The 12,048-nt window shown below is 41.5% G+C and overlaps 1 protein-coding gene across 2 annotated transcripts in view; it reads right to left on the bottom strand.

Annotated features, from left to right (window-relative positions):
* The window catches only part of SWAP70 (switching B cell complex subunit SWAP70), a 60,825-nt gene extending 49,286 nt beyond the window's left edge, over positions 1-11,539 (bottom strand). The window contains exons 1-2 of one of the 2 annotated variants that reach the window (XM_044425796.1): positions 11,267-11,539; positions 2,740-2,880 (exon numbers count right to left, since the gene is read on the bottom strand). In XM_044425796.1, the coding sequence (XP_044281731.1) occupies positions 2,740-2,880; positions 11,267-11,365 (240 nt within the window). In that variant the 5' untranslated portion in view covers positions 11,366-11,539. The remainder of the gene's footprint in view (positions 1-2,739; positions 2,881-11,266) is intronic. The other variant, XM_044425795.1, reaches the window with a different exon arrangement.
* Positions 11,540-12,048: the final 509 nt, after the last annotated feature.

The following is a 12,048-nucleotide window of genomic DNA, read 5'->3' as shown; positions in this document are numbered from 1 at the left end:
AAACTGAAGTTAGTCAAAACCATGAGCCTTCAAGACACCTTTTGATTTAGCACAGCTTACTGTTAATTAAGGGTAGCAGCAATTCAATATTCCAGCACAAAGAAGCAAAAAGACGCAAACTTCCCCTTTATTGAATAGCCAGTCTGGGCATTTCTCCATGCTCCCTTAACTCAACAATGTAAACTCTGTTAAAGGACAACTACTCTCCCCAGTGAGCTAGATAAATAATTCATTTGCAATCAGGAGCACAAGAGGAACTATTTTGAGAGCTTGACCGGTGTGGTCAATGAGATTTACGTGGGAGATGTGAAGCAGGATAACAGATTTCCTGTTGAACCAAGAGTTTCTTGTTTTTTCTTGCACAAATTGTCACTATTGCTCACAGGAAAATGATCTGGACTAATCTGTGAATGGGCACCAGTTGGAAAAAACAGAACAATGCACTGAATACAGCTGGCCAAATTTTCTCATTTTCAACCAAACAGAGCAGTGAGGAAAATATTTATGAGGCTTTGATCCTAGTCATATAGAATACTAACATTTATTTTCTGAGAAATTCTTCCCAGTGTGAAGATAAATGAAAATCAGTTGGTATGAAGGTACTGATCCAAAAAGCACTGGCATGCAAGCCATCCCATTAACAAAACTTGTTTTCAGAGGTGCCCAATTCACTAAGAACAGGCCATGTACAGTAAGAGGCTGTATTCCAGTCATATGCCAAAGGCCCTAAGTTCATTCCTGGCATCTCTGGTTAAGATGTGTGTAACAGGACTGGGAAAGACTTAAACCTAAGCTTGGAGGGTGGGGGTTGGGAGAAGGAGCTATTGTGTCTGTTTCTATACCTGGCATCAATATGGTATGTGTGCTTTAAGTAGCTAAAGGTCAAGTAACATGTTAAAACGAACAGCATGCAATTAAGTCATTATTTTAGAACTGTGATAGTATGGGCAAGTTCACATGATTGGAGAAGAAAAATAAGGCATCATAGATTATTATGTGCCCCATACATGCCCACTGCATGCCAGTAAAATACCATAATTATATTCACCAGGCTTGGTTTGCCATGTCCAGTAATCTGGCAAGCACAGGAGTAGTTTGAATCTACCCTGTAATTCTAGAATAAATAATGCTTTCTGGGATAGTTTTTAAATCACTGCCAAATTACTGCTCCAGTAATATGGCAGTGTGAGGGCTGTATGCATGGACAGGAAAATAAATCATGGTGACTATTTTCTTTTCTTGATTGTCCAAACCCAGTCCACATGTGTATGTGTCTGTATGTGGGGTGGGGATTTCCAAGGATCACAGAATTAAAGTGCACAGCAGAGGGAATTGTAATCTTCTCCCCAGCAGCTACTGTGATGAAAATTGCCCACCTTCTGCAAGTAGCCTTGCAGGGGACAAGCCTTCCATTGGGACCAGTGCAAAGTTCTTTTCCTAAGGATCCCTGCAAGGTGGGGTTGGGAGATTTTTGTTAAGGCTACAGTATCTTCCCTGTGTATTGTATCCCATGTCCTCACATCATGTATTACATTTAAATACTTGACTGCACACTACAGTGAGATAGAAAACTGTGAGATGGAAATGCAATATAATATCATAATAATAAATGAACCAGTGACTCTGCTTAAAGGGGTTTCATAGTTCAATTACCCTTCTGTGGTAGTGATGGAGAATGATTGGGAAAGAATTGATTTCCCATAATTTATACTTAAGAGGTGGTTGACACCATCAGTTGACAAATGTGGCAGGGAAAAGGAGGAGCTGTGAAATGATACTATGGCTTCCCCACTCTTAATATCTAAAACAAGAAGCCAATGATTACTGGCTTAAAGATGGGTGTCTTCAGCAAATCATCAACACTTCAGAAAAAACAGAAATCCGTCAAAGAGAACATGAACAGTTAAAAGAGAGCACATATTTTTTTAAAAGCCTCATTTCAGTAAAGTATAACTACAAAACAAGGAAGTTTGCTTTTCTTGGATTTCCTTCATTCATAAACTTTGCCTTTGTGAAAAAAAGTAGTGCTTCGTGTCATTAAACTGTAGCTGGTTTATATGAACCTCACTCTCTGTTCTCCTGACCATCCTAAGCAAAAAAAAAAAAAACACTTTATGGTGAGGTTAGGACAGACTTTGTGAGAGTGTTCTACATCCTCTCTCTTGTTTTCTAAGAGTATCCAATCAATAACAGCAAACTGCAGTATTAAGAGTGGTCACAGCCACAAGATGGTTGTCGCAAGTCTGGGACCTTATCCTTTAGGCCTATCACAAAATTCTCACGTATACCTTCACACATGGCAAAAACATGTATCTGTCTGGATGCTACATGTACAAGTAGCATTCCTGATGTAAAAGCCTCATTTGTTCTTTTTACCACATATACACACCTTGGAGATCCAGGGAAAAACATGACTTCCATGTGTTCAACTCAACTGCAAACTGACATGCAAATTTTGGTGATTCAGGAAAAAGTACCATCCCACCAGGTCTGGTTAGCTTCCTTTACTCCTGTTCCCATAAATCAGTCTGGAAGGCCATTCTGTATCAGTGACTCTGGAGGTTTTTTGATCTGAAATACTTCTCTGTATTTTCTAAACACTGGCTCACTTCACAGATCATGTTAATTTTTATCTTTTTCTGAATTCTACTTTTTACTACTGGATAACAAAAACATTACTTCTAATTAAAAATAAGAATCTAAAAGTCAAAGTGTACTCAGGGACAGAGACACACATACCTTTTCCAAGATGAATCTGTTTAAATAAGGCATATAACCCTGATTGGAAACAGGTCCTTCATCATCATCCCTAAAATGCTCTTCCAAAGCCACTGGATCATGTGGAACATTTAGCAATGTGCACAAGTTGTGAGAAAGGACCTATTAAAAAAACAGAGTAAATCAGTAAGTATGCAGCAACATAACAAAACTGTACACATCGAGTAATAGCGCAAACAGGATTTTTAATGATGAAAAATACACTTGCAATAGCACCACTAGTAATAATATATTAAAGACAACATTGCTGTTATATTATTTTACTTGTTTTAGTTTTATACTGTTCATCACTCTAGAATCTGCTTAGATATGAAGTGGTATACAAATTCTGTAAATAAATAAGTGAACGTTGGAACTAAGGAGGCATCCATTATCTGTATTTTGAAAAATAGAGACAAACAAGTTAGGGTCTTCAAGCTCTTTCACCTAGGAAACCAGGAACAGTAACAGACCAGAATAGGACTGAGTTCTTCTGAAGTGAACAGAAAATATGCTCCCTCAAAGTCTGAATAATTCTATGACCACCAGACAACATAGGGGAGCATAGAAATGCACCTTTAATCCCCCAACCTAAATACATACAACCCCACAGAGTTCAATGAAGGTTAAATGCATGCATATATGTTTAGATTTGGAACTTTGGCTATTATTTTAACACAATGTTTTCTTTTACATTGTAGCAAAAATACTATTCAGCAGAAAAAATGCAACCACATTTAGCAAAATACTCTTCTCTCAGGAAACCCAAGTACCTGCCTCTAAAAAGAAGCTGCCAAAATTAAAGCCTTTATTTTCACTTCTGCTATTTTGCTAAATGCCAGAGTAGAGTAAAGATGCACAATGCAAGCTGGTCCAAACACTTACAATAAGTGAAATATAATCAGCTTTCAGAGAAAGATTATGGCTCTATAAAGATGCATATTGTCATATGCACAGTAAATGCAGAGGAAATCAGTCTGAAATCTTAGGAAATTAAGTCCAAACAGAATTAGATTAATCAAATGAGAGCCAGTGTGGCGTAGTGGTTAAGAGCATGGGACTGGGACTCAGATGATCTGGGTTCTAGTCCCCGCTCAGCCATGGAGCCAACTGGGTGACTTTGGGCCAGTCACAGACTCTCAGCCCAACCTACCTCACAGGGTTGTTGTTGTGGGGATAAGATGGAGGAGGAGAATGATGTAAGCTGCCTTGAGCCCTTTGTAGGAAAAAGACAGGATATGAATGAAATGTAGATGAAATTTCAGTTTAATATCAAAGATTATGCTTTCAAAGGAAGATAAAATCCACCAAATATGGACAGAATTACTAATTTCAATTAAGATTCGAGTTAAAGTCCAAGCTGTGTGATGCAAGAAACCTATGATAGATTTCCTAACATCTTTTTAAGGCTTAGCAGGACATAGGGGACATTTTTTCAGGGCTTGACTTCCTTGAAAGCTGTAGAAAAGGCTATCTTAATTACCAAATCCTTTCAGCTGCTGTTAAGCTTTTAAAAGCATGTTGGGAGATCATTCATGGATCTCATGCATCATCTCTAATTTGGCCTGAACCATGACAAGAATGAGAATGGAAAGTGCATGAGGCATTCTATATGCTTTGTCAAAATATCTTATCTGAGCCAATACAGGTCTAAAAGTCACTAAGTCTGTCTTTAATGACACTTTGGAAAGCTCAACATGTAACACCAGTTCTGTACCAGCTGCACTGGTTGTCAGTACATTTCCATGCTCAATTTAAAATCCCGGCGATCATCTTTAAGACCTTAAACAATATGGAACCAATTTATCTGAAGGACCATCAGAACCTGTATGAACCTGTCCATATCTCAAGATTGTCCATGAAGTCCACACTCGCATATCTGCTGATAACAACTATTAGGTTGGCAGGCAGAAGTAACAGGGCCTTTTCTATGGTAGCCCAAATCATACAAAATGCCCTATCACACAAGGTGAATCTCTTTCCCTTCTTGACTGCTTTTAAACAGGGCTTGAAGATGTGGAGGCTTCTCTTCTTTTAAATGGAAGGAAGCAAATCTTTATTTGATAAAGAGTTCTAACTGTTGCAGTTACTTTAAGAAATGTTTTATACTGCTACTTTAGTTAATTGCACTCCATATTTATTGTTGCATAATTGTACCTTGCAAATTGTCTTTTGGAGACTTAATTTTGAGAGGTGGAATTAGAATACTATGAACAATATACCCACTTACTTCAGAGTAAACCACACAGAACTTGAAAGACACTTCTGAGTAGACATTGCACTAAGAGCCACACTTCCCTGAAAATGCATTTTACCTCTGATAAACATGCATAAGATTTGTCTAAATATGAATTAATGTCATACACTACTGAAGTTCTGTGGAGGAGATACTTTAGTATCAGTGTGTATACCTAGCAAACAGGCAAATTCTGCTTCTAATGTACAGCTGCCAAATTAAAGCCCCAAAGTAATCCATAGTACCAATGTAGGACTTGGAGAAATAGCAAAAACAGCAAGTATGAGAAAAAGAATTTTGACAAATAATCTTAAGGAAAATGAAGCCAAGCTTCAGTGAAGCATTGTGACAACCAGCAGCAGTAGGAGCAGCAAGAACTAGAAGTGCCTGGGGAAAAAAGTAAAATTATTTCTGTGAAGCTGCACTAAGAGAAAGATGTTAGATGAAAAAAAGTACACAGGATTTTGGCTTCAGATGTCTTGCTTATCTATTCTCTCACTAAATCTGCCAGGGACAAAAATATAAACCCTCTTTGGATTTTCATATAATTTACATTACTGAGCAATCGTGTTTTTCAAAAGAGGAATTAAATGAGGGTATTAAGAGTCTAGGCTTCTCTTAAACAGGAATAAACTTCATCAGTAATTCTCATTCTTCTCGTTTCATGTGGTTGCTAAGCAACACAGAATGTTCTGTGCTTCAGTGATGGAACCTTGAAATTCAAGAACATAGATGTCTAGGTGGTTCACTTATTACAAGCAGTAAATGAATTAGAAGACAGGCACTTCCCCATTATACTGAAAAAGTGCAAGAAGTATATTCTTTTAATATAGCTCTGCCAACAATGTCACTGACTTTCCACTAGTTATAATTGTAGAACTTCCTTGTCTATGTCTGCAAAGTCTCGCCTCACTGTTTCTATTAATTATACCAATCCTTCCTCTTTGAACAAAAGGTATGATTCATCTCAGTGATTCAGATTCTGACCTGAAGAACTGCACAAAAAATAAAGCGGTGTGTGTCCCATTCCCTCCTCCCAAACGCTTTCAATTTGCTAAAATGTTACAGACTTTGCCTCTGCAGGACAATGAAAGGTTAAGAGAGAGAAGTAAGATCATTAACCTATTGCCACTGAACATGAAAAGTAAAAAAGAAATTAAGCATCTATTGAAATAAATGGATCAAAATAAATTGCAGGCACAGGCTCTCCAATCCTGATAAGGACCACCTGATAAGGACTGAAGCCCCCACACACCAGTGTTGCAATCCAGAGCACACTTCTAGCTATGTCTTTAAAGAAAAGTGCAGTTTGAGCCTAAGTCCCAAAATCAGCAGATTTTGCTTGTGGTATCTCCGCATGCTTAATCCTATTGACACTTGTAATGCCTTTTTCTGTCAATTCCAAATATAGCTTATCAACTACAGGCCAAACTACCACGTGCAAAACAAGCATTACAGGAAGATTTACACAGTGCCAGCAGTAGAGTCATAAAAGAATTGACCTAGCTGCATCCAGAATCATGCACTATACCAAAGTCTAAACGCACAAGTAGACTACAGGAACAAAGCTAAAGACAATGTTTATTTTTAAACTACAATAAAAGATAACAACTAAACTGAATCGGTACTATGCGATAAAGCATTATCATCCAGCAGTGCAAATTTTGGCATAGTACAACCCTGAAATGCACAACATGGCTTTGGTGCTTCTAAAAATAACCAGGGAAATGGGTGGAAATGCTCATTTCCAGATGGAATTGGTCAGTGGAGCTCTCTCTCCTGCAAGCTCTGGTGACCTGCCCCATTCCAGAAACAAGTGTTTCCACTTGGCTTATTTTTAGAAGCAACCAAGTCCCCTTGCATGAGAGGTGGGCTCCATGAATGCGTAGGCACAACAGGCTGCTACTCCCACTCTGACATTCCAAGATACAATCTCAGCATACTGAATCTAGGGCTGAGTTTTTTACTCAGAATTAAAGCCTGCATGTCCACATTATGCTAAATGATGTTAAATAATTGTCTTTCACAATCTGTGCCCTCTGAATGTATGGAATGGAACTCCTATCATCCACAGCCAGCATGGCTATTGTAGTTCAGAACATCTGCAGGGAACTAGGTTGGGGAAGGCTGAACTGAGAAGTACAGCTACAAGGACTACACAAACCACCACACATGGACATCAAAATTAAGTGTAGAGACAATTTGTGGAATACTACATCATCTCACAAATACAGAAGAGAGTTCAGAAATAAATTTGTTCCTACCCCAGATCTAAGCCCCTTGGTCTTTTTATGCAGTTAGAAATACTGCTCTGAACTATTCACAGGGCTCACAGTTTGGCCAGCAAAAGAATACACTACAGCTGACCTAGTGATCATTACAATGACCTACTGTCTGAGTCACTGCACAGGTGTAGAGTTCTATTCAAACATTTTTTACAGCTGGCTTGAGCAGAGAAATTGAGGGCCAAGAGAGTCTAATGAAGTGTGCCCAGATTTGCTGATCAAAGTCCCACAAGCTGTATGAGAATTCTGTCCAAAACACTATCCAGACCATGTGGCAAGAAAAAAGAATGGAGCCTCTTGACTACTTCTCCTGTTAGCGCTCCAACAAGAGAACAGTATAGAATCTATCTCTCCTTTTGGCAGGCTTCACACTAAGCTAAAAACAAAGCCAGTCCTTTTTATTTGGATGCCTGAATGTCATGGGCCGCTGGGATAGAAAGAAAGTGCTGGCTACAGCCAGTATTTGAAGTGGGTGGAGGCAGGATCTAATACTTTTTTTGGTGCAAAAGATGACGTCAAACTTGTTGGATACAAAACACAAAAACAGGAGAATTGCTATAGTAAAATGTGTGTATTAATCAGCCCTATTACAACTGTGTCTAGCAGTTCCAATCATGGCATGAAATATCCTAGAATATGTGTTATACATCTGTAGTCAACTGAAAGATCTACAACAATAACAGCAATTATAATTAATTCTCCAAGAATTGAAAAGACATTACAACAGAGACAGCATGATCCAAATCTAGACTTTATCCCAATAATTGTTCCTGTCTGATTTCATTATTCATGCCTGATCACCTAACCAATTTTAAAGAGAAGGAAGAAGGAAAGGGTCTACATGATAAAATACTTATATGAGTATTATGCTGCCTTTCTTTCAAAGCAACCTTCTAACCCACTTCTCTGTGTCCGATTGTTCTAAACACTGGAAGAGGAGCTGCAGCTCAGAGGCAGAGCAAATAATTTACCTAGAAAAGCTTTCAGCTTCAACCCTGGCAGCATGGCCAGTTTAAAAAATCTGGGGGCAGATGATGGGAAAGACGGTTCCCCATGACCTTTGACAGCTACAGGATATGCAATATGAGCTAGAGAAACAAAATAGTCTGACCTGGTATGCATAAGACCACTTCCTATGTTCCTAAACTCTTCCAGAAACCCAAGCTCATTCCACCACACACAATGACTCCCTATTATTCCTTATCAAAGATAAGTTATCTGTTCCCTAGTGGCCATTATTACAGTAAGTAACATAATGGACTACTCCTAGAGACAATGCAAAGACAAGATGGAAAAGACATGTAGCAGCCTCCAAAGTGGTAAAACTTAGGAACAAGCAGGGAAGTCACCTTAAAGTGAATCAGACACTTAATGTGTCTGATTGAATTCTGCTTATATACGGAATTCTCAATTTTCAGATGGGGTCTTTCCCAGCCCTACTGGCAGATGCCAGAGATTGAACCTGCAATGATTTGCAAGCAATGCATGTGTTCAACCTGAAAGTATCTCTCCTCCTATGATAAGAAGCAAAATTACTAACATTTTGCTGCCTTTTAACAGTAATCTAAATTCTGCCACCTAAGGCCAGCCACAGAGGAGAAATTCAAATGATCAAGCAGTAGAATGGATCAGTGCAATCTTCAGTCTGCACTGATTCCGCTGCATAATGGCTACACCATACACTTAGCCAGCTCCCCTTCTCTGTGGCAGGGCAGGGCAGGGCAAATGTGTCAGCAGGTGTAGCCATGCCCACTCACATGGTTATTCCCACAGAGGACCCAGTGAAGGCATAATTTCACCCCCACCAAGAAATGGTTCTGTATCCCAGAACAGACCCAGCAGTTTAAGATACCATATACTGGCATATAAGACAACCTTTGAAAATGAAAATAGCAAAGCAAAAATCGGGTATCATCTCATATGCCAGGTGAAAATGTTCCCTTACTGTAGTTTGTCTTCCACATCGCCCTGCAGGGTGCTTGTGTGGCGACATACCTGGTTCCGAGTCTGGCACCCATCCACCCTTACTGGGAGGCACCATGCTGTTCCAGACCAGCCAGGACGGCAGCCGGAAAGGAGAGCATTCCCTGCGCGGAGGGAGTTAATCCTGCATCATGTCACATCATGTGCAGCCACACACCTGGTTCCAAGTCTGATGCCTGCCCCATCCACCCACCCTTGTGGGGGAGCTGCACACCATTCCGGGCTGGCAGCAGAAGCAGCTGAGAAGAGGAGCTTTCCCGAAGCAACTAACTAGAAGCTTCCAGCTGACAAACACCTGTATATACTGGCCTATAAGATGCCCCATGAACTCGAAAATAGTGAAGCAAAAATTGGGGGTTCTCTTATAAGCCTGACATATAATACACATCAGAAAAACAGCCCAAAATATCAACCTTGTTTTATACACAAGTTGCCTTATATAACTGTATATACAGTATAACCTAAAAGGTGTGGGGGGTGTAACCTAAGACTACTCAAATATTTTAGTTGCACTATTTATGGGACACCTACATTTTGAAAGATTTCATCCTTTGTGCTGGCACAGTGAATATGCCCTGATCTGTGAGATGCAATCATGGCATGGAAAACTGGTGTAAATATAATACACATTCACACACTGTTCCCATCTCACTGTTTGGTTGTGTCAAGTGGCCCAGAGTGCAATACCTCAAATTAAATGTAACAGATAAGATGTAAAAGCCACCCTAGTGGCTTACCATCCTTTATATATTCTTTTAATTTGTTTAAGATTCTGAACAGCCATTCCAAAGAACAACACTAAGATACTACCTAACATCTTTATCAGAACATCAAGAAAAAAAAGGAAGCTATTTATGCTTGCTATTTTTTTTCTGTAGGACATGCTTCCTGATAACATATTCTGATGACTTGAAAAATACATAGTGAATTAGCAACACTGATCAGTTCCTATAATTTTATTGTACCCTGGGGATTTTGTTTGAATGGACCAGCCTGCTTTGGATTCATACACTGCTGAGCCCAAAAGAACTTGCTCCATTTCAAAACAGCAAGGTCACTCATCTGTGCCAAGAAAAATGAAAACCCACCTCTGGAGATACAGAAAGCTGAAATGACCCATTTCAAGCAATACCTTCACTAAATGGTCTTGTAATGGGATCGAACTCTGTTCACAGCCAAAAGTGCCATAATCCCAGTCCCTGTTACTGAAAGAGGGAATAAGTGTTGCTCAGTGGTAAAAAAAACAGGCCAGTTACGCACAAGGCTCCAGGTTCAATCCAGTATCTCCAGGCTGTGAAAACGCTTTCCTTAAACCCTGGAAAATCTTTGCTGCCAATCAGTGTCAACAAAACTGGTTTACTTAGGGTCCTAGACCAAGAGTCTGAACCAGTGTAAGGCAGCTTCCTATGTTCCTATATTGTTCATTATGTGGGAAAGCTTTCTTAATATAAGAAACTCCTTCACCTCCCTTGTTTCGGGAAGGGGGGGGTCAAAAACGCAGCCCAGTCCAGAGTTGCCACTCCCAGACCCTGCGAACAGCCTCCAAGAGACCCTACCAGATTTTCACCGAAGGAGAAAGCCCACCAAGGGCAGCCGTTCTCAATACAGGCGGCCGCCGCCATCCCACCTGATGGCATCACGGATTGTAGGTACTACCTCCTCTCCCCCATACAACACCTTAGTTCTGAGAACCAGTGAGGTGAAGGAAAATAGGGGGCCCCCACCCGACCCCTTTCTATTCAACCCAAAAAGGCGCATGAAAGGGCCTTCTAGGAGAATATGTCTGGGATGTGCCTGTCAGCCCTGCTTAGCCAGCAGGCTTGTGCCACGCCAGCCAGTCCGCCCTCGCTCTCCCCCCTCGGCCCAGGCCAGAAGGAGTCGCCGAGGGTGCTCCGAAAAAGGGGAAGTGCGTCGCGGAGGCGCCGCCGAGGAAGGCAGAAAGCGGCCGCGGGAGAGCAGAGGCTGCCGCCCCTCCGCCCTCGTCTTGGGGGCGCGCTGAACTTGCCTTGAGCTGGGACTTGGAGACTTTGCCGCTCCTGTCCAGGTCCAGCGCGGTGAAGGCATGCCAGATGGGCTTCAGCAGCTCCTCCTTCAGGCTCGCCATGGCCCGCGAGCTGCAGCGGCTCCGCGCAGCGCTCGCTCAGCCGGCACCTCCCCGGAGCGGCCGCCACGAAAGGAGGGCTTCGGCCTGCCCACACCTCCGGCCGCGCCCAGCAGCCAACTGCAGGCGTGCGGAGGGCCGCGCTCGGAAAGAGCCCCCGGCTGCCTAGGCTGCCGCTTTTCCTAAACGGCGCAGCGGGCGCCCCCGGCCGAGAGCAAGCTGGGCATTCTCCTCCCATGTGCTCTCAGCTCTGCAGATGGGCGGGACTAAACCGCAAGGCTTGCCCATAACAGAAAGGAAGCGCTATAAAGGCGAAATTCCCCTGAGGCTTCGAGCCATTCGTACGGCAATGTACAGAGGAATGACTCGACGTTGCTTAGAGGGAAGCCCCGCACTTCCAATTAATGTGGAACTTTCAAGCAGATATGCCCAGAATTGCAGTCTTGACTTGATGGCCGCCCGGGATGGCTTTACTGATTTCATAAACTTCGCTTCTGCTGAACTGAACATTACTCTTTTCTGAACAAGTGACAAGGATTCGCAGAATGGAAAAGAAAGATTTATCGGTTTGACTTGACAAAGTGGACTTATAAAGAAAGAGACATCTTCTTTCATCCATCCTTGCAGCTACATTGGCAAGGTGTGGGACAGTGTACTGGGGTGTTCCACTGAAAAATCTACCATAG

The sequence above is a fragment of the Varanus komodoensis genome, unplaced genomic scaffold (assembly GCF_004798865.1).
Source record: "Varanus komodoensis strain SLA01 unplaced genomic scaffold, ASM479886v1 scaffold16, whole genome shotgun sequence".
Classification (NCBI taxonomy): domain Eukaryota; kingdom Metazoa; phylum Chordata; class Lepidosauria; order Squamata; family Varanidae; genus Varanus; species Varanus komodoensis.
Note: the sequence above shows the minus strand (reverse complement) of the source record. Positions and strands in the feature narration are given on the sequence as shown.